At 51.3% G+C, this 22,347-nt stretch overlaps 2 protein-coding genes across 6 annotated transcripts; both read left to right on the top strand.

The window, feature by feature from the left end:
• Positions 1 to 1,787: 1,787 nt before the first annotated feature.
• Positions 1,788 to 14,461, top strand: TXLNA (taxilin alpha). 5 transcript variants are annotated; one of them, XM_006054616.4, is made up of 11 exons: positions 1,788 to 1,921; positions 2,454 to 2,663; positions 3,520 to 3,858; positions 5,623 to 5,714; positions 6,301 to 6,471; positions 7,809 to 8,003; positions 9,022 to 9,141; positions 9,396 to 9,470; positions 9,982 to 10,074; positions 10,372 to 10,467; positions 11,189 to 14,461. In XM_006054616.4, exons 2-11 carry the CDS (start codon positions 2,486 to 2,488, stop codon positions 11,513 to 11,515), a joined length of 1,686 nt encoding a protein of 561 aa, XP_006054678.1. In that variant the 5' UTR covers positions 1,788 to 1,921; positions 2,454 to 2,485; the 3' UTR covers positions 11,516 to 14,461. The 5 variants fall into 5 exon arrangements, with proteins under 5 accessions (XP_006054678.1, XP_006054677.2, XP_006054680.1 ...); XM_006054615.4 differs by having other exon boundaries at positions 1,825 to 1,962; XM_006054618.4 differs by having other exon boundaries at positions 1,890 to 2,014.
• Positions 14,462 to 18,181: 3,720 nt separating this feature from the next.
• Positions 18,182 to 22,335, top strand: CCDC28B (coiled-coil domain containing 28B). The gene is made up of 6 exons (XM_006054628.3): positions 18,182 to 18,330; positions 19,546 to 19,733; positions 20,874 to 21,040; positions 21,139 to 21,332; positions 21,544 to 21,566; positions 22,139 to 22,335. The coding sequence occupies exons 1-6, from the start codon at positions 18,217 to 18,219 to the stop codon at positions 22,191 to 22,193; spliced, it is 741 nt and encodes a 246-aa protein (XP_006054690.1). The 5' UTR covers positions 18,182 to 18,216; the 3' UTR covers positions 22,194 to 22,335.
• Positions 22,336 to 22,347: the final 12 nt, after the last annotated feature.

The raw sequence follows: 22,347 nt of genomic DNA, 5'->3' as shown, positions 1-22,347 counted from the left end.
GCTGGGAAAGATTGAAGGCAGGAGGAGAAGGGGATGACAGAGGATGAGATGGTTGGATCGCATCACCGACTCAATGCACATGAGTTTGAGCAAGCTCCAGGAGTTGGTGATGGACAGGGAAGCCTGGTGTGCTACAGTCCATCGGGTCACAAAGAGTCTGACACAACTGAGCGACTGAACTGAAGAGCTCTAAAACAATGCCCAATTTGCAAAATAATTAAAAATATTCTCTGCCGTCTCAGCCCCCAGACTGATGCTAGGCTTTAGGACTAGAGCTTTTAGCCAACAGTTCTTGCGATGTTCAGTGACTTGTAAGCAAATAAACTCAACACCTCCCCGCTAATGCTGGAATAGAACTCTGTCCAGACCTAGAAAGCTAAAACAAACTGCAGAGAACTGAAAAGGCTCTGAAGTGGCCTTTGAGTTTAGTGGGCCTCAAAAGATTTTGTTTTGCCAAGAAGGGAATTTTGGAAGGTAGAACAGCACCTACAAAAACCTGGGAAGTCCTGGAAATAGTTAAAGTATAGATGGAACAAAAAAGGCTGAGGGCATGGATAGGACTGGCTGGAAACAGAAGCCATACCAGTTAGGCATTTAATCCAGCACACAGATTGTTGCCTTTTATTTCACTAATAGACAAATAGATCAAGTACTGCAGTCAGTCTCTCACATTTGTCTTGTGGTCTCATAAGGAGAAAAGCTTGCCTTTTTTTCCTGTTTAGCCCCAGTGCAACTGGAACTTTGTAGACGGTGCGCCAGGCAGAGAAAACACTCAGGAATCTGCTAAGGCCAAATTTCCCCTGGCAGGGCCCCCTCAGTACCTTCCAAAGAGTGACTCGAGCTGGTATTCAAGATGGAAAAATAAGTTACTTTCCAAGTTATCTTGATTCATCCTCAAGGAAAGCCTACCATGGGTGGTTATTCTGAGTAAGAGGCAGGTAGATGGACGTGAGTCCGAGTGAACTCCGGGAGTCGGTGATGGACAGGGAGGCCTAGCGTGCTGCGATTCATGGGGTCGCAAAGAGTCCGACGCGACTGAACTGAATTGACTGACTGAGTCAGGTAGTTAGGATGGGTGCCAAACTTCCTGGCTTTAAATCTGCCCTCATCAGTCACTAGCGATGTAACCTTGGACAAGATACCTAACCTGTGTCTTACAGTCCACAGCTGTAAATTGGGAATAACAAAGGTACAGTATTTGAGATACTGGGGAAATTAACGCTTAAAAAAATATATATATTAAAAACTTATATTTGAATACAGAAATTGAAGCCCTGGGAGGGAAAAGAATGCCCAGTCACACAGCAAATTAGTGATGCAGCTGGGACTGGAATACAGGTCTGATGCCCAGACCAGTATTCTCCCCCTACTCCTCAGAGCTCCTAGACAGTCACAGATGTTCACATGGACAGAGGAGCCTGGCAGGTTGCAAACAATCTGTGGGGTCGCAAGAGTCGGACACGACTGAGCGACTAAGCACAGACACACACACATAGATGTTCACAGCAGGAGGGAACGGGGTAGTGGAGGCGTGCAGAAAAAAGTAGCCAGGCGAAAGGCTCTAGGAGCTGAATCATAGGTTCTGCGTGATAGAAACGAGGTTGACGTGAGTATTTGTGCAGAATGACTGGCTCCTTTAGGACCTCCTGGGTCTGCGGCTCCGAGGACTGGAGCCCTATTGCATCTTGGGAGTCAGGGGTTAGCCCCGATGCATGGAGGGACGCGTAGTCCTTTCCCTCCCCCGCCTTTCCAACTCACCCTCCTCGGAGGCCGCCTTCGCTTCATCTTTCCCAGCAAGCCCCGCGCTAGCGCCGGCTATTGATTGGCTGCGGCGCGAGCAGAGGCTCTGCCGGCAGCAGTTATCCAGCGTTTCCGGTGCGAGGCCAGAGCGGGCGAAGCCTTCGGGGTGTCGGCGGTGGGGGTGCGTACGGCGGCGGCTAGGGGGAACAACGCGAGCAGAGGGTCTGTGGTCTCAGATGGTTTTGGCCGGTGCGGGGAATCGCGTGGATTCAATGTGAGGGCTCGGGCCTGGTAGGGGGCAGGGCTGTGGCCTGTGCGCATGCGCGGGCGGCGCGCGCGCGCGGGCGGCTCCTGGGCGCGCGGGGCGTGGGTGGCTGCGCGCGCGCGCGACGGGATGCGCCCACATGGGGCCTGGGGGGCGGGGAGGAACCGGGAATCCAGCGTCCCGCCACGTCAGTCCCGGGCCTTGAGCCTGTTCCGCGTGCGGCCTGTGGTGAGCGGCCAGTGTTGTGCTGGGAAGTGACTTCTGGAAAAAGGAGGCCTGGCTGGGCACACCGGACTGACCAGAGACTGGAGAGAACCGCTGACTCCCTCCGGTGAAGGCCTGCCGGTTTGTTTCAAGCTTTGCGCGCCCCCTGATACTGGGATTTCTGATCCAGGCTGAGGAGAACTTTTCAAGAGTCTGGAAAATAGCAATGTGTTTGTTTCTATAGGATCTGTTCCTAACCTGACATTGCAAACTACAATGAAGAACCAAGACAAAAAGAATGGGCCTTCCAAGCAATCAGGCAACACTTCCAACCCCAAAAACACTCCGGGGCAACCGGAAGCAGGACCTGAGGGAGCCCAGGAGCGGCCCAGCCAGTCGGCTCCTGCGACAGAAGCTGAAGGTTCCACCAGCCAGGCTGCAGGGAAGGCAGAGGGTGTGTGCCAGCTCTGCTTTCCCAATGCGCAGGGGGAGGAGTTTGTGGCGCGCCGGTCTAGCTTCTGGAATTAGAGGCCCAGGCCACTGTTTACCCAGCAGAGAGGAAATGTGGAGAGGAGGCCAACGCTGAGTCTGCGCAGCCCCCCCAGGCGCTGGGGAGTGGATACAGCCTCCGATTCAAAGCACAGGGGCAGACCTCCAGACAAGGCTCTGACAGGATTAAGTCAGGTTGAGGTTGGCAGTCAGATGAGACTCCCAACCAGCAAATCCAGGTTAGAAACACCTCATTCACCAATGGGTAATTGATGTTTATACTTGAGGCATTTCTGGTGCTTTTTTTTTTTTTCCCCTCAACCAGAGAAGGAAGGATTTATTACTTGAAGAAAGTAAAGAGAAATCTTGATTTCCCGAAGCACTGTCTCCTCCGGAACTGTTTTTTTTAGACAGCACCCAGTGGCTTGCAGGATCTTAGTTCCTACCAGGGATGGAACCTCCCCGTATCTCATGAAGCCCAGAGTCCTAACCACTGGACTGCCAGGGAATTCCCTGGAACTTTTTTAATATCAAGAGGCAACATGCAGGGTGGAGAAGGGAATGGACTAGAGTTTAGATGTAGAGTTCCTGCTACATGATGCCACCCCTGTGTGTCGAATGGTCTGCTTACTTGATTTCTTTTATGCTCAAAACAAGTGTGATTGGGCAGTAGTGAGAAATAATTGGCTTATAGGGAAGTAAACTGAGGCTTAGAGAATTTAGGCAGCATTTAACCCAAACCAGTATGTTTGGGCCTGAAAAATCCCAACCAGCAGCCTAACCATCTTATTTCCCTCTCTGCCCTTCATCCTCTCCTGTAGGAGCACAAGCCAAGAGTGCTCAGTCTGGAGCCCTCCGTGATGTCTCTGAGGAGTTGAGCCGCCAGCTGGAAGACATCCTCAGCACATACTGCGTGGACAACAGTCAAGGGGGTCCAGGTGAGGATGTGGCACAGGCTGAGACTGCTGAACCCGAAGATGCAGAGAAGTCCCGGACCTATGCCTCAAGGAATGGGGAGCCTGAGCCAGAGACTCCAGTAGTCAATGGTGAGAAGGAAATCTCCAAGGGGGAGCCAGGCCCGGACGAGATCCGGACCAGTGATGAGGTCGTAGACCGAGACCACCGAAGGCCACAGGAGAAGAAGAAAGCCAAGGGTCTGGGTGAGCAGAGAACAGCTATTTGTGAGGGGAGGGAATTTGGACCTGACATACCTGGGCTAGTCTGCTCTGCGAGGATTCAGAAGAAACCCAACTTCCAGAGCTGCCAAACCACATAGTCTAATCAAAGCCGGGACAGTGGGGCCATCACGTAGAGGTGTGCGGTTGTTCATTGCATTAGGGGAACAAGTGCAAACCAAAGTCCAATATATATACTCTTTGAGAAGATGGGAAGCAGGAGTCATCAGTAGGCATCCTGTGCTATCACCATTTCTAACTTGCTGTGTGACCTTAGGCAAGACATTTCTCCTCTCTGTTCCTTAGTTTTCACTTCTCTACACAATAAGAGAATTGGACTAGACCAGAGTTGAACACTCAAATAAGTTAAGCTTAGCCAGAGGGCCCCAGAAGACCAAGAGAATGCCTCCTTTATCCAAAGGCTTGACTGCCACTGGTCCCAGTGAGTTGATAGTATGTTAGAACTGTAGCTGGCTGCTTTTTTAGCCAAAAATAGCGTTAGGTGAAATCTCTAGATTTGTAACAGTTGGCAACTAATAGGATAGGAGCCAAACAAAACCCATCTGTGGGTTGGATTTGGCCTGTGTGCCAACGATTTGCATTCTCTGCATTGGTCTCTCAGAGCCTCCGGGGGTTGACACGTCAGGAACCTGGCACAGTGCTGTGCATGGTGCCCCCTCTGACTCAGGCACAGGCAGTGGAGGAGTCACTTGGGTGGGGATGGAGAGTGAGTGGGTTAAAGAAGCAAAGGTGATATTATATCCACATCTTATGGGGTCACTACTCCCCCATCCCCTCCCTGTTATCCTAATTTGAAGAAGCGTTTGGGTTTGTTTTTTTTTTAATCTTATGATCAGATATTGAAAGGTATGTTTATTTATTGGCAGGGGTATAGTCATTTTAAAGTACACTGTTGGCTGCCTCTGTTGACTGGAGTGCAGTGTTCTTGAGGAGACCTATTCCTTTTGTGTCCTTCCTTTTTCAAAAGGGCTTTCTTTGCATTGAAAGTGAAAGTCGCTCAGTCGTGTCCGACTCTTCACAACCCCATGGACTATACAGTCCATGGACTTCTCCATGCCAGAATACTGGAGTGGGTAGCCTTTTCCTTCTTGGGGGGATCTTCCCAACCCAGGGATCAAACCCAGGTCTCCTGCATTGCAGGCGGATTCTTTACCGCTGAACCACCAAGGAAGCCCTTCTTTGCATTGAAACAGCACTGAATTCACAGGTGGGATACATTTTTTTCACCTGTAGGTAGAGCAGGCAGTTTTCTTTCTCCCACTCCTGGTGCTCATCTCTGAGATTTCATAGAGACTCATTCTTTTTTTTTTTTTTTTTCCTTTTTTTTTTAAAGATCTTTGTGTAATGGGTGGATTGATTCATTGATTGTTTTGGCTGCACTGCGTGGCTTGTGGGATCTTAGTTCCCTGACCAGGGATTGAATCTGCACCCTTGGTAGTAAACATGTGGAGTCCTAACCACTGGACTGTCAGGGAACTCCCTCAGTCCTTCACTGAATAAGTATTTGTTGAGTGTGTCCTCTGTGGTGGGCACTCAGGACGGTACTGGGGCTATACTGGTGGGCAGAACTGAGTGGGTCCCAGTGCTCCTGAAGCACACCAAAGAGCAGGGAAGGCAGCCAGGTCAGCAAACGGAAATGAAAAGTCTGATAGGCGAGGATAGTGGGCCCAGACCCAAAGGGGGCCTCCAGAAAAGGAGGTACATGCCTTTGCTCCCTGTGCTTTGCAGGAAAGGAGATCACATTACTAATGCAGACGCTGAACACGCTGAGTACCCCTGAGGAGAAGCTTGCAGCTCTGTGCAAGAAGTATGCTGAGCTGGTCAGTGCTCCCCCTTTGTATACCCTCCCTGCCCTGGGAGGTTGGCACATTTTTAACTACCCCAAGTTGCATTATATTTCTTCCTATGGCGCTGAATAGGCATATGGGAGGGGAGCTGAGCTGAGCTGGGAAAGGACCAGGTCTAAGAAGGAGGTGAAGGTCTGAGGCCAGGAAGCAGAAGGATTATCTATCAATAACAAAAAGGCCAACATGATACTCAGAATCATATTGAGGAGAGAAATAGGGAATCAGGGTCTGTTGCTGTATATAAGGAAGAGGGTAGCAGGTGGGCTGGTCTGTGGACACAGGTGTCCTGAGAGTTGGGCATATGTCGTGGTTGGAGAGTGTTACGAGCTTTGAATCTGGAGTCACAGCTTGGAGAGAAACTGGCATCTGCTGGCTGTGAGCCTCTGCTGGTCGATCCTCAGCGTCCATTTCTGTATCCTTGATATGGGACCCTTGGGGTTATTGGGGGCAATGTGTGAAGCACCATCGTAGTGTCTAGCCTGAGCTGCAATGGCCAGAGTTGGGTCAACTCTGGAGACCCTGAGTCCCCATGGGGCTCTTCCTCTGTCCCTGTCTCCAGCTGGAAGAGCACCGGAACTCCCAGAAGCAGGTGAAGCTCTTGCAGAAGAAGCAGAGCCAGCTGGTGCAGGAGAAGGACCACCTGCGCGGCGAGCACAGCAAGGCCGTCCTGGCCCGCAGCAAGCTCGAGAGCCTCTGCCGCGAGCTGCAGCGCCATAACCGCTCCCTCAAGGTGGGCCATCCACTTTTCCTGACCTCACTCGTCTTCAGTAGCTTTCCCCCTAAAAGCAGCACATGCTTTGGGATAGAAAGAGATTTCCCCAGTGAGGCTGTGCTTTGAGCGGCTTTACCACTTGACGTGCACTTGTATTAGGTGAGGTAAAGGTTAAGGTGCTGAGGGAATCCGGACGAGGGGCTTCAGGTTTCTCCGTTCTATAGAGTCCAGGGGAGCAGCTCTTCTCCCGGAGGGCTGTCAGTCAGGCCTTTGTCCTTGCTGTGCTTCACCTAGGGTGGGTCAGTCTGATTAAGGCTTGGTCAGTACTGTGACCTCCAGATCGTTAAACATACCCTTTGTGTTTCTTTAAAACTTTGCATCAGTATGCATGTTTTGCAACTTGTTTTGCTCAGTTTTACTGTATGTTTTAAAATGTTATAAATTTAATATAGATGTGATAGAGTAAAAGGTGACAAAAGTCTAACAAATCAAAGGTAATTATTGCCCACCATCCTCAACCCCAGCCCCAGTAGAAACTGATGGGAAACAAACCTATTTATATGTAAGTTTAAGCATAGCCGTCTAAGTTTCCTGAGTATAAAATGTAACATAGTTTTGTTTTTTAATGAAATTATTATACATGTATTGTTTCATAGCCTGTTCCATTTTCTCAGTGCCTTATCTTTCCCTATCATTTATATAAGCCTGCCCCATTCTTTTTAACAGTGGCATTATATGGATATACTGCATTTAATCAGCACCCTAGTTAGTGTGTTTTGTGTTGTTTCCAGTTTTTCACTGTTACAGAGCTACAGTGAAAGTTCTTTTTATATATATCCATGGTTAATTATATAGGATTTATCCATAGGCTGAATCTCAGAAGTGAAATGTCTAGGTCAAAGAGTATCAGATTTTAATTTTAGTAGATCTTGCCTTCCCACCAACAGTGTCCAAGTGCCTAATTCTGCACAACCCTACCAACCCTGGGTATTACTGAATTTTAACTACTTGGTCAGGGTGAGGGGGTCACAGATAAAAGCACATTTAACTGAGACTAATAGACCTTCCAAACTTATTCTGAGACCAGGATGAGTAGGCTTCAGGAGATCTAGATTTCTTTAGAAAGGCACTTATCTGTATACCTATATTTTTCTAGGGAGTCTCTGGCTTGATGTCACCTGTTTACAGAGGGGTCCATTAGAAGCCCCCGTTGTTTGACATCTCTTTAGAGCCTGGCTACTTCTCACTGGGAGAGCAGGGAGGGCTACTGGGAAAAAGCATCTGTGGACTGGTGGGAGAGCCCTGTGAGGCTGGAAGCGGTGGATGATGGAGCTGGGGGTGACTTCTCTGCCCAGGAAGAAGGCGTGCAGCGGGCCCGGGAGGAGGAGGAGAAACGCAAGGAAGTGACCTCGCACTTCCAAGTGACGCTGAATGACATCCAGCTGCAGATGGAACAGCACAATGAGCGCAATTCCAAGCTACGCCAGGAGAATGTGGAGCTGGCTGAAAGGCTCAAGAAGCTGATTGAGCAGTATGAGCTGCGGGAGGAGGTGAGGGGTCGCCAGGGGACTGAGGAGTCTGGGCGGGTGCCAGCACTAGGCAGCACTTTCCGGGCTTCATCCCTTCACCCATTCCCCCTTCTTACCTTGGGAGGGATCTAGATGAGGAACTGAGGTGATGAGCGGAATCTTGCTTGTGACCACACGGCTGGATCCGTAGTGCCCTGTCCTAAACTGTAGGGCCAGATGTCCTTTGGAATAAAACTGTCCACGTTCTAGACTGGAGTTATATTCATGGATCATGTATTTTGTCGCACCCCAGCAGGGATTTGTGGCAGCACCCCAAATCGGACACGTTAATGCTTATGTAGTTAAACTTCTGAGTATTCTCACCTAGGTTTATAATGAGCCCTACAGTGATATGGGTCAATTTTTTCTGCCTACTTAAGACAATTTCAGTTTTCAGAGTATTTTAGAATTTGGAATCACAGGGTAGGAGCTGGAACTGTGTTCAGTGATCGACTCTAGGGGCTGTGCCCTCCAGTTACTTGCTGCTTTGCTGCCCCCGCCACCTGAAAGGGCAGGATGTCACTCCCTTGACTGGTGTTGACTGCTGTCCCAGGCACTCGAATCCCTCTCTTTGGGTCCCTGCACACTGTCTCTTGGCCCTTGTGGGCCAAGTGAAGGGCCCTCTTCCTCTTCCCTCTCCTTTCCCCCTGGTACTCCCATTTACTAGGGAGCTGGGCTACAAAAGTGCGGGTTCTCAGTCCAGTGGAGTAATGAGGCTAAAGGTTTGAGTGTATCTGTTACTTGGCTTCCTGGGAGGTAATCTCATCCCGTTCATGCCAGACTGACTCTGGGAAAGAAACAAGGTGAGGTTGGGAAGTAGACCTTCCAGGGACTTGGGGCCCACAACCTATGGGACACATGGGAGTCCAGCATGTCATACTGAAGTGGGAGACTGGGCAGTCCCCTGGTCTCTGCATGTGGAGCTTCCTGTGGGCCTCCCCAAGAAAAGCTCCTAACAGATGGAAACCACACACCCACCCCCAACAATGCTTTCCTGCAGCACATTGACAAAGTCTTCAAACACAAGGACCTGCAGCAGCAGCTGGTGGATGCCAAGCTCCAGCAGGCCCAGGAGATGCTGAAGGAGGCAGAGGAGAGGCACCAGCGGGAGAAGGATTTTGTGAGGCTCAGGCCCCAGGGGTGGGGGTTCTGGGAGGAGGTGGGTCGGGTTCTGGCTCAGCTCACAGCTAGGTGTGCCCGGGAGAGGTTTTCTGGTTAGGCCAGGGCACTGCTAGCTCAGAAACCATCTGAGAGCAGGAAGCCTCGGGGGGTCATGGTGCATATGGCTAAAACAGTCCAGATGCAGCCTCTCGGGGCTTCTGAAGGAATCTGGGGTCCTGTCTAATCAGACCCCTGTCTGGGGTCCTGAAATAGCTCCTCAAAGAGGCTGTGGAGTCCCAGAGGATGTGCGAGCTGATGAAGCAGCAGGAGACCCACCTGAAACAGCAGGTAAGACTGTGTAGCCTTCCCCGTGCCTCCATGGTCCCCAAGCCAAGTCCCATCTCGGGGGAGGGAAGTGGAACCCTCATTCTAGGCCCACCTTGCTCCTGTGTGACCTTGCCAAGCCTTTGTTCTCTCTGGACCTGGCTGGCACCTTTGTGGTGGTGACCAGGTGGGAAGACAAGCTAGAAGGACTTGTTCCTGGTCCAAAGTGTTGTATTCCTTTTGAGGAGGCGGAGACAGAACAGGTGATTTTAATTATGTAAATTAGACTTCATTCTGGAAGAAGAGTTTGAAAAGGAAGATTACAGGAAATATATAAATCACCCCCAGTCCTACTTTTTAGGCTTAACATTTTAGATTATATCCTTCCAAATAGATGGGTTTTGTTTTGTTTTAAGGAAAACTGGTATCTCAACAGAACTGTTGGGTCAGAGGGCTAAGGGTGGGTCTGAGTGTGTTGACCAGAAGTGCCCTCCAGAAAAGCCCAGTCTTACCTGTGGGCTTCCCTCTCACCCAGCTTGCCCTGTACACTGAGAAGTTTGAGGAGTTCCAGAACACTCTTTCCAAAAGTAGTGAGGTGTTCACCACATTCAAACAGGAGATGGAAAAGGTAACTGTGGTCCAGATTGGGGGTGGCTATGGGGGTGCAAGCAGCTTCATTCTGAATCGAACATGAGGCCTGCCTTCAGGAAGCCCCCATCCGTGGAGTGCTTCATGTGGCACCGTTTACAGTAATATGTGATTGATACCCCATAGAGGGTAAGAGTGGGCGTATTTACCTGGATACACCCTAAGGTGGCTCAGAAAGCACTGATCTCGCCCCCTTGGGACGGTTTCCCACCTTGGAGACACATGCACAAATCGCCTGACCCCCTGACCATTTCCTTCTATGTGTCACATAACCCAGATGACTAAGAAGATCAAGAAGCTGGAAAAAGAAACCACCATGTACCGGTCCCGGTGGGAGAGCAGCAACAAGGCCCTGCTTGAGATGGCCGAGGAGGTGGGCTGAGTACGGTGTGCAGCCGGGCTGGGGGGTGTGTGAAATTCTTGGCCCTTTCCTGTACTTTCTACCAAGAAGGATGCAGTGAGCCCCAAGTGAAGCTGGGATTCATGCGCATGTCTGTCCAAGTCCAGAGGCACCAGCTGTCTCCTCAAGGGAGGTAGTGAGCTTAGTGATAGGTCTGTAGTGGAAGCAAAGAGAGCAAATGGAAGAAAGGAGGAAAGAGCAGGAAAAGCAAGGGGTGCCGATGTGTGTGCAGCTGGCATGCAGAGCCGTGCAGATAATTTGATTTTGTGGCTTGAGGTGAAGGAGGAGAAAGTAATTGATGGAGAGGCTGCTGTGTGCCAGACCCTGCTAAGTGTGTGGATGCGTCAGCTCGTTGAGCTCTCTCAAGATCTGTGAGGTGATGTTAGTAGTCCAGGCTAACTGATAAGGCAACAGACTCAAAAGCCAAGCACTTGCTAAGGCCATCTTAGTGGCCTTAAGTGAATAAACAGAGGAATCCATCACCTCCAAGCCATGCCCCTTCTCTATACCACACCTGTCTCCAGCTGGCAGCCATGTTTCAGCATAAACCAGGACTGTTTACTCGAAAGGGGCCAGCTTTTGACTCTGGCCAGTGCCCAGCGTTGTTAAAATGTGAGTGGTGAATGTTTTCTACCAAGTGGCAGTATGTGGGCGGTTGATTATATGGAACTGAAGGCCCCATTTCTCTCCCTAGAAAACACTCCGGGACAAAGAGCTGGAGGGCCTGCAGGTGAAAATCCAGCGGCTGGAGAAGCTGTGTCGAGCGCTGCAGTCAGAGCGCAATGACCTGAACAAGAGGGTGCAGGACCTGAGTGCTGGCGGCCAGGCTCCCCTCACTGACAGTGGCCCTGAGCGAAGGGCAGAGACTGCCAACGCCTCTAAGGAGCAGGGCAGCGAGGGGCCTAGGGTTCAAACACCGAGCTCCCCAAGAGCCACAGAAGCTCCTTGCTGCCCCGGAACACTGAGCACAGACCCTTCAGGCCAATCGGGGCCCCAGGAACCCACCTCCATCACCGCCTAGGGTGCCCATGCCAGGGGGCGCTCTGGGAAGGGAGCGAGCCGCTCAGCCAGGCCCGGCCTGTGCGAGGCTCCCACCGCTGAGGCCCAGGGTGCTCTTACCTGGCTGACATCTGACTCTGCAGTTTTGGATTTTATGGGTCAGTTCTGCATACATACGGCATATGTGCAAGGCCTCATACATTTATATATCTGTAAGTGTAAAACGGGCTTGCATCACAGGTGGTGGTGTGTACACATCAAGTCAGTGGCTCTTCTGTGAGCTGAAGCGTCTTAAAGGGGAGCTGCCGTCACAGGAAGCTGGCAGGACAAGTGTCTTGAGCTTTTCCCTGCCCGACGTGAGGCCCACCCCTCCCTCCCTGCCCTTCAGAGCTCATGACAGGTGACACACCCAGGCCATGACTGTGTTTCTCTTAGCAGGACTTGGGCAGCTCCAGCTCTCCTAGCTCCCCTGGAAGCTCCTTTGCTTCCCTTGACCTGGAAAAGGGGTCTCCAGGCAGAGCGTTGACAGAGCACTTGGGAGCTGGTGATCAGACTGCTTCCCTGCCTAGGACGAGGGACCTGGAGCGTGTTCTGTGCAGGGTGATGTGCTGGTAGGGAGCCCCTCAGGTGCCGCTTCCCCTGCGTGCTGGTGGTGCCAGGACCAGGCCAGTGATGCTTCGCAGTAGCCTTACCATTCACAGGTGCCTCTCTAGCCTGCACAAATGACGGACAAGAGATCACCCAAAGGATTCTTTCTGAAGGTTTGGGGTTCGGTTTCCTTGGTGTTTGTTTTGCACATGACAGTGTTTGTATTGAGGCTCTTCTGGGGGGTGGGGGTGCTCTACCAGTGCTGCCTGGGTTCCTGGCCTCTAGCGCCCCACCCCCCTCAGCACCCTGCCTGGCACCTTTGCCACATTGGTGCTTAGGTTTCCTGCTTGAAGTCAGATTATTTATGGTAAGAGAAAGGAAAGGGTCCCCATGGCTTTGCCACAAGCTTACCAGTGGCTTCAGTCCTGGGTGGCCACTGCTGATGCCATCACCACTGTCTCCACGCGGCAGATGCTGGGCCCCGGGTCCAACCGTCCCCTTGGCTTGATGAGTCTGCTTCATATATCCATGCCCACAATGTGCATTCTTTTTTGAGATTTGCCCTGATTTTGTTATCCACGTAATAAGAGCTGAGATATGCCCTCCTTGACATCCTACTTGTTCCTGTGTGAGAGCCCCTAGGTCTTGTCCAACAGCGAACGGATAAGAATGAGACTCAGCCATTGACTGAGCCCTAGAAGTCCGCAGAATGGCCACAGATAGTTGTGTCTGTTTCTCCTCTACCCCAACTCCCACCCCTCACACATGCTACTCTGTACTCTGAAACACCTACTGTTTGCAAACTTGCCAGAGCATTAGCCAGTCTTTGTACAAAACACTTCTGGGACAGCAGAATGTATGAGTCTTGCATAAGGAAGCAGGGGTACGCTGGGTTTGGGGGTACCATAACCCCATCTCCAGTTGGGCCTCAGCTTCATTGTAGCTGTGGAAGCCATAGACCAAGATGGATTGAGTGGATGAGTTTTTGCTTCTTGCTGTATTGAAGTTAGTTCATTGTCTTATAGCTCCCTTCATCTTCCACAAATAGTCTGCTCTTAACAGCTCTTAAATCCCTCAGGTGATAAGGTTCATAACGAGTGTGAAGTACTCCTGAATTATGTTAGGACTTAAACCAGAGATGGCAAATGAATGACACGCCATTTCCCCTCTTCATCCATGGGTGGTACCACTAATCTGCTTGAATATTTCCTGCTAGATTCCTGGTATACCCTCATTTCTCAAGATTCCCCCAGCAGCCAGTGTGAGTGCTGAGACCTATTTGCCATCTCTGGCTGAGATCCTGCTCTGCTAGAAGAGCTGCCAACAGGGTTTGCTGGGCTGAGGAAGCACAGGAAGAGGCAGAAGTTTATGCCTGCCCCCTTCAAAGAGCAGGGAGGCCTGCAGTGGCCCACAGGATCACCTGCCCCACTTCAGCTACCTCTTAAAGCCTATGGTGTTGGCAGGGAGGGGACTGCCAGAGCCCAGTATGGTGTGGCAAGTTACAGTCTTCAGAAGCCAAGTCTAGCTGCTTGGTGAGCAAGGTGGCCCCAGCCGTGCAGGGTAGAAGCTCTGCTCTCAGCTCAGCCGTCCGTCTGTAGCCATCCAGGCCAGGCTGTAAGGTGGGGTCCCATTCTTCTCTCCGTTGACCAAATCTTTTCAATCACTACAGCTGCTCTGCTTGCTCTGCTTTCCAAAGTCAGCCCGGGTTCCTGGGTGCTGTCCACACCAGCCAGGGTCCTGGGCCAGATGAAGAGGTGGCCTATCCATAAATGAAGGCCAGTTCCTTCCTCACTGGGGCAGGTCTCATGCCCATGACCTCAGTTTTTGGACCAAGAGCTGTGTTGGTTTCTTAGATTGCTAGCTTTTCCTCTAGGGGACCACCGTGGGTGAGGCTCTGCTGACAGTAACTTGTGTTCAGGGTCTTGGCCAGCTGAGAGCTTCGTGTACACCAGATTCTGAGAGGTGGCAGCAGCACTTTTTTAAAAGTTTGTTTTCCGTGAGGTTTTTGGACCATGGGCTGCGCTCAGGCACTTTCTATGAGAGAATGTTATGTCTGTAAAGGATGGTTATTTCCCCGCCCCCGCCCCCACCCTGGTGTCGGTAGGGGAGGGCCCAGGCCTGCTGAGGTGGTTCTCCTGCTGCTACTCCAGCCCTCCCACCTTGCACAGCACAGAGGAGGTCACCCTAGGGACAGCCGGGCACCTGCCTGGGGGAGGGGTGCTGCCTTCTGTCCCTGTAACTGCTTCCCTTATGGCCCAGCCTGGCCGTCCAGATTTGTTTGAAGCTGTGCAGACAGCTTTTTTGTCTCCTTTTGGTATTCACAACAGCCAGGGACTTGATGTATTTTAAAACCACATTAAATAAAGAGTCTGTTGCCTTACTTTTTCTCCCAACCTTCGTGGTCCTTTGCTTGGATCCATCCAGCCATCACTGACGTGTCCAGATCTGTGACATTTCTGGTTCTGCCCTGGTATGGTGCACCTTCCAGAGTGCCCTGCTGCCTTCCAGCAGTCACCGCAGCCTTAGGACACTAGCAGATTCACTTCAACTGCCTGAGCAGAGCCCTTGGCAAAGTTGGCATGATGCTTATCAGATATACATGATTTTTTCCCATCAAAACTTGTCCTCTGAGAGCTCATGGGCTAGTGACGGGGAAAGGTGCTTTTGGATACAGAAAAGTTGGTTGTGCTGTGGGAGCAGAGAGGAGGTCCTGTTCCCTTCACCAAGGGGATAGAGTTGGATCCCAGAAGAGTCTTAGGACCCAAAAGGCAAGTGGAAGCTCGACATTCAGTGAGGAAGTGGTTGATTTGCCAAAGCGGGTGCTCTGGAGGGTAGTGGGAGGAAATGAGACCAGCCAAACCACCATGAGCCGCTGTGCCAGGCTAAGGAATCTGGGCTAGATCGAGAGAGAAGGAACCACTGATGTTTACGAATCAGTCAAGTCTGTGAGAAAGGCACAAAGAGTGGAGACTAAAGAGTGGCATAGGCCAACTAGTGGGGCCCAAATTAAGGTGAGTGGGTGCTGTCGCCATTGCCACTGGGCCTGTCCACCGTGGGTTGTATCTCTGGCACTGGCCCACCCAAGAGAATACACAGGAACCTCCAGGTCCCTTTGATTTCATGCATTCCATCCCAAGACCAGAAGCTGCACTTCATGCTTATGAATGGGTGTGTTTCTTACGCCTGTTCTCCCACCCGAGACGAGGTGTAAAAGTTGAGACTCCTATAAGGGAGACATCCTACTGGTGCCTCACCCAGCATCCTGGTCTCTCCACCTGGGCTGGGCTGGCCCAAAGGATTACATATGAATACCCGCCACATGGCAGAGACAAGTGTCCTTCCCTCCAGGCTTCCACAGGCTTATGTGTCCACACTGATTGCTGAAGAAGTCTTAATGTCTTCCCTTCTGGAGCAGTCTAGATGTTAGAAGCACCTGGGAAACAGCCCTGATGAGGTGCCTTTGGAAAGGGTACCCACCCCTCTGGAACTCAGTGAGGCCCAGGCCCAAGAAAGATGCTTCTGCTCAGTGGGGGTGGGGTGGGGTGGGGGGAGGGGTAGGTAGGTGCGGTGGTGGTGTGCTGTCCTGGGGCAGTTATCTGAGACTGCAGGGCAGCCTCCTGTTGCATCAGATGCTTCTCAGGAGACCTGAGCTGGGAGCCTCTGACTGGTCTTTTAATAGCTGCCCCATTAATCTGGCCTCCTGGGGCAGCACCAGCAGCGCTGGCTGAGCCTTCATCAGATACTCAGGTTTCCCTCCTGGGGACTGGTGTTAAGTGCTGGGTAATCGCACTGGTTTTGCTCTGACCTGATGCTCCCCACACGTGTCCCCTAGGCCTGGGGGTGGGGAGAGGGTAGGCTTGGTATCGTCATTTCATGAATTGCTGAATACACCCCCATCGCCTACCAGAATGGGTGCTCTGGAGGGAGTGGTATTACCCTCAAAAGAATATTGTCGACTTTTAGTAAAACGGGACAATGACTACCTTCCTTCAGGATTGTTAAAAGGATACATAAAATGCATAATAGGGGACCTGGACTCACTTGAAAGATGGTTGTCTTCTCTTGCAGTTTCTTTCTGCTGCTGCTTTTTGTGTTTCATATTTGTTGTTGTTCAGTTACTCAGTTGTGTCCAGCTCTTTTTGACCCCATGGACTGCAGCATGCCAGGCAACCCTGTCCTTCACCAGCTCCCAGAGCTTGCTCAAACTCCTGTCCATTGAGTCGGTGATGCCATCCAACCATCTCATCCTCTGTCGTCCCCTTCTTCTCCTACTTTCAATCTTTCCTAACATCAGGATCTTTTCCAATGAGTCAGTTCTTCCCATCAGGTGGCCAAAGTATTGGAGCTTCAGCTTCAGTACTTCCAATGAATGCTCAGGATTGATTTCCTTTAGGATTGACAGGTTTCTCTTTGCAGTCCAGTTCAGTTCAGTCGCTCAGTCGTGTCCGACTCTTTAAGACCCCGTGAATCGCAGCACGCCAGGCCTCTCGGTCCATCACCAACTCCCAGAGTTCACCCAAATTCATGTTCTTCGAGTCAGTGATGCCATCCAGCCATCTCATCCTCTGTCGTCCCCTTCTCCTCCTGCCCCCAATCCCTCCCAGCATCAGACTCTTCCAATGAGTCAACTCTTCACATGAGGTGGCCAAAGTACTGGACTTTCAGCTTCAGCATCAGTCCTTCCAATGAACACCCAGGACTGATTTCCTTTAGGATGGACTGGTTGGATCGCCTCGCAGCAGTCCAAGGGACTCTCAAAAGTCTTCTGTAACACATTCAAAATCATCAGTTATTCAACGCTCAGGCTTCTTTATAGTTTAACTCTCACATCCCTACATGACTATTGGAAAAACCATAGCTTTGATTAGACAGACCTTTGTCGGCAAAGTACTATCTCTGCTTTTTAATATGCCTTCTAGATTTGTCATAGCTTTTCTTCCAAGGAGCAAGTGTCTTTTAATTTCATGGCTGAAGTCACCATCTGCAGTGATTTTGGAGCCCAAGAAAATAAAGTCTGTCACTGTTTGCATTTCCATTGTTTCCCCATCTATTTGCCATGAAGTGATGGGACTGGATGCCATGATCATTTTTTGGATGTTGAGTCTTAAACCAGCTTTTTCACTCTCACTCTTTCACCTTCATCAAGAGGCTCTTTAGTTCCTCTTTGCTTTCTGCCATTAGGGTGATATCATCTGCATATCTGAAGTTATTGATATTTCTCCCCTGGCAATCTTGATTCCAGCTGGTGCTTCATCCAGCCCGGCATTTTGCATGATGTACTCTGCATATAAGTTAAATAAGCAGGGTGACAATATATAGTCTTGACATACTCCTTTCCCAATGTGGAACCAGTCCATTGTTCTATGTCTGGTTCTAACTATTGCTTCTTGTCTTGATCTGAATACAGGTTTCTAAGGAGGCAGGTCAGGTGGTCCGGTATTCCCATCTTTTTAAGAATTTTCCAGTTTGTTGTGATCCACACAGTCAAAGGCTTTGGCGTAGTCAATGAAGCACAAGTAGATGTTTTTCTGAAACTCTCTTGGTTTTTCTAGGATCCAATGGCTGTTGGCAATTTGATCTCTGGTTCCTCTGCCTTTTTGTAAATCCAGCTTGAACATCTGAAAACTCTTGGTTCACATACTGTTGAAACCTAGCTTGGAGAATTTTGAGCATTACTTTGGTAGCGTGTGAGATGAGTTCATTTGCACAGTAGTTTGAACATTCTTTGGCATTGCCTTTCTTTGGGATTGGAATGAAAACTGACCATTTCCAGTCCTGTGGTCACTGATGAGCTTTCCAAATTTGCTGGCATATTGAGTGCAGCACTTTAACAGCATCATCTTTTATGTATTTTATATGAATATATATATATGCATTCATTCATTATCTCCCAGCTCCCCACCTCTTTCTCTCCTCCATTTCTGACAAAGCTTCCACCATTTTGCAAGGGATTGTAGCTTCTCTCTTAAACTGATAGGCAGTGAAAGGGTTTTTTGGATTGTCCTCACATAACCAATATTATCACCTTAATTCAAATGGAGACGTGAAGTCGAGTGAAAGGGACAACTTAATAAATGTGGAGATGCTCCTCCCATCTTACTCCATTCACTCTATAAAAGGTCAGTTTCTCTTTAAATGCAAATTACCTACTGCGAGCTCAGCTTCCACCCATTCCTTTTCCCTAGTTGGAGAGTGCTGAGGGCGGAGGGAACCGGCACGGAAGCATCACTCCAAACCCTAAATCTTCAGGTTAGTTTCCCCCTTGGGGGTGGGTGCAGAGGCGGAATGACGCTGATCTCTCGCTTCATTTCGGATCCTGGCTCCCGAGCTGAGAGATCTTTTTGGCACGCGACTTTAGAGACTGATTGTGGAAAATAGATCCCAGGTCGCCACCACGCATTCCTGGGGAGCTGGGGCTCCCGCTGTAATTCTCTCGCGTCTCTAAATGGACTATGCTGCTGCTGGGCCACGCATTTGACGCGCTTGTTTCCCCAGCAACACACCCCCCTCAGTGCCAGCCGGCTTCGTGCCGTTTTAAATGCTTATGCCCCAGGCGCCACCCCAGAGTGCGGAGTCGGGCTTAGTGGTGGAACCTGGGAGTAAGCAGCTTGGGGAAACCCCGTAAAGGGCCTCCAGACCTCAGGCCGAGGGACCTCCGCGGACCTGGAAGCCGAGGGGGCGGGCCGGGAGGGAGGCCGAGCGGTGCGAGCTTTGGCGCAGCCTTTGTTGGAGGCCCAGGCTGCCGGCTGCCCTGCCGGACCACCCGGCCCTCTCTGACTACAGCTGCAGCCAAGAGGGGACTTCCCGACTGGGGAGGGTGAAGCAGCTGGAAGTCTGTCCCAGGGAACTAACGGGAGTCTCCTGGTGTTTACCGTTGGGGGTGGGGTGGAAGAGAGGATGCCAAGTGTATAAGTGCGGGGACTGAGCCCTGCCAGCTCAACCATTGATGCCCATCCTCTAGGGGTTCGACATGGGATCTTCCCAGGTGATCCCATGCACGTTTTGATCCCCTTCCATGCTGAGGTTCGTCAGGGTCTGTCCAGGCAGTTGCTGAATAGAACCGGAGTCTAATTAAAACACCCCTAATCCCCAGCTGGGCTCCTGCCAGCTCACATCCACCCTGACTCCCCGTACATTTCCTCCGCCGGCTCCACCCCTCCGCTACAGGGACTGGAAACCCCGGGAGCAGCTGCAGCTGAGAATAGTGTCTGGTCCGGTCCTTTCAGGCAAGACCTAGGTTTACAGGCTAAGGCTCGAGGGCAGAGGAGACCTGGATTGGGCCACAGGTCTTTCAACTACACAGCTGTGATCTCAGCAGTAGGTGCTGGCACCTGGCCTTGCCCACACTGGAGTGATGAGGGGATAGTTAGAAGGTCCTGGGGCCATCCTTTGCAGTTCTCAGGGATAGCTGGATGGAGGGATGGCTTTGCCTACACCATCTCAGCGGGGCTGCCTCCTTCCCAGGGCCTGAGGTCTAGCCAGCATCCAATGGAGGATAAGAAGAAGAAAAGGAGTCCCAAACCCTGTTTGACCCAGCCAGCCCAGCCCCCAGGCACACTACGCAGGGTCCCAGTGCCCACCAGCCACAGTGGCTCCTTGGCCCTGGGACTCCCTCATCTGCCATCCCCCAAACAGCGGACCAAGTTCAAGAGGTAGGTACAGATGGGAAGTAGGGCAAGGAGGGAGGGACCCTAACTCTGGCCTGAGCCCTGTGGGCAGCAAGGTAAAGGGGGGCTTAGCCTATAATTACTAAGCAGGAATCCATGCCTTCCCTGGGGCTCCCCCTCCCTTCACTGGCCCCTGAGAATTCAGACCCAGTCCCTACTTTCAGGTGTGTTGGGAAAAGACCAGGTGGGTCACAGGGCTCACCCACTGTGATGATGCACCTCAGAGCAGGGAGTGAGCAGCCTTCCAGGAAGTGAGTCAGAGAAGGCTGTTGGGCACACTGGAGACAGAGACTGTTCTAAGCCGAGGGGCCTACCTGGCAGAAGTATGGAAGAAAAATATTGCCTGCAAGGTTCCAGGAATCACAAAGTGGTTTGGTGGTCCCGGAGTGTCATGGGGCAGGAAATGGTGAGGGGATACTCAAGTAAACAATTTGAATTCTCCACTTAATTTTGTTAATGATTGAAAACTTGCCTCCTGCCTTGTAATGTGTCTGCCCTATAGTGTTGCCACTAAACACACACTCCCCCTCTGATTACTGTTTCCCTGCGCCTTTGGCACCACCTACCTAACAGGCATGTTTGGACACTGCCAAGTGAGCGTAGCTGAAGCTCAGGGCTGGGACAGGAATAGTAGGAAGTGCAGTTGGAGAGGCATGGAGGCCAAGCTGGGAAGGCCGTTCAGGGTTCTCCTGTGGGCAATGGAACATTCAAAAAATGGTTTTTATATACAAGAGGGGCAGAAAAATGGTTTTGGAAGTGGTAAAATGGCTCTCATGGCACTAAGGAAGTTAACTGTCCCCAAATTCACTGAAGACCAGTAAGGCCAAGTGATCACAGGAGGAATGAGTGAGGGGTCAGACAGGAACCCAAGAGCCCTGCTCCAGGCGTGGTTCTGGCTGTACCACTGGAAGAAAATGACTTCTTCTGACCTCTCACCCTCACCCCTCTTCATCCATTTGCTTCCCTTAATGCATCCGAGTGCCCCAGACAGGGTCAGAAGAACAAATATCCACTTGTGTTGATGGGTAGATGGAAAGATGAATTAGTGCATAGACAGATGGCACAAAAGACCTGGGGTACCTGGCTTCCCCCACCCTGTGACCATGGCCACACCCACTCACCCAGGGTAGGCAAGGAGAAGTGCCGCCCCGTGCTGGCAGGAGGTGCAGGCGGCTCTGCAGGCGCACCCCTGCAGCACTCTTTCCTGACCGAGGTGACGGACGTCTATGAAATGGAAGGGGGGCTGCTGAACCTGCTCAACGACTTCCACTCAGGCCGGCTGCAGGCCTTCGGTGAGTCCTGGGGGTGGGGCTGGAGGGCTGGGTCTCTGGGGGGTGAGACTGGGACCGCAGTCCCAAGCTTGCTCCCAGAGCTGACAGGTGCTGTCCAGGGAAGGAATGCTCCTTTGAGCAGTTGGAGCACGTGCGGGAGATGCAGGAGAAGCTGGCCCGGCTGCACTTCAGCCTAGATGTATGTGGAGAGGAGGAAGATGAGGAGGAAGAGGAGGACGGGGTGACAGACGGGCTGCCTGAGGAGCAGAAGAAGACAATGGCTGACCGCAACCTGGACCAGCTGCTTAGCAATGTGGGTCAGGGCTGGGGGCTTCGGTTCCTGAGGGCACCAGGGGGTGGGCACCATGCTTCCAAGACCATTCCTGGCCCCTAGGTGAAAAACTGGGGGTGCATGGAGGCAAAAGCTCTGGGCCTCTCAATGCCCACCAGAAGCTGGGCCCCAGAACATCCAGAATTTGGCCTGGTGCCCCTCCTTACAGAAACCCCCCTCTCTCTGTTGACAGCTGGAAGATCTTAGTAATTCTATGTATCCTTTCTAGGGGACTTGACAGTGGGTATCCTCCCTCCCAGATATAAAATCAGCTTCCACCTCCCCACCACCCTGCAGGAATATTTACAGATAACCAATGTCCTCACCCCTTTCAGTCCTACAGAATTAGCGCCAAACTTCCCCTACCCTGGTAGAGGTGCAGAAAGAATTCCCCAAATGTTAGGTGAAAAATAGTGGTTGCAGGGAATATGTTCTACGTACTTACCAAAATATTTTTAGGCCACTTTAGCTTACACCAATCTATGACAAAGCTTGTCTGATGTCTCCCTATTCTTTCAGCACTAAACAATTATTTTTACTGATCAGATTATCTCCCATCTAGTCCTAACAGAAGTAGTGCACACACACCTGCATGATCTAAACCAGAAGTGAGGGGGTAAGGCACCTGACAAGAGGGGCCAGCAAGGGCTGCAACCCTAGATCACGGACCACCCGAGTCCCTGACCCCCACCCCTTTGCACAGTTGGGGAAACTAAGCTTGTGCAGGCTGGGACAATAGGGCTGGAAGGACCTGGGGTCCAGAGCATCACAGTCCTTGACCCGCACAGACAGAAGCTGCACCTGGCCGAGAACGCCGAGCCGGAGGAGCCGTCAGCTGTGTAGGTGTAAGACCCAGGCCTTGACTGTCCCTTCTCATTTCCTTCAAACTGTGACTTTCTTACGGACTTGAGTGGGTGTTTCGCGGCCCCCCCAGGTGCTATGGGAGAGGGGGGCACTGAATGGAATTAAACCAGAAGGAAAGAAAGCGGTCTGTGTC

Source organism: Bubalus bubalis, chromosome 2, assembly GCF_019923935.1.
Source record: "Bubalus bubalis isolate 160015118507 breed Murrah chromosome 2, NDDB_SH_1, whole genome shotgun sequence".
NCBI lineage: Eukaryota > Metazoa > Chordata > Mammalia > Artiodactyla > Bovidae > Bubalus > Bubalus bubalis.
Note: the sequence above shows the minus strand (reverse complement) of the source record. Positions and strands in the feature narration are given on the sequence as shown.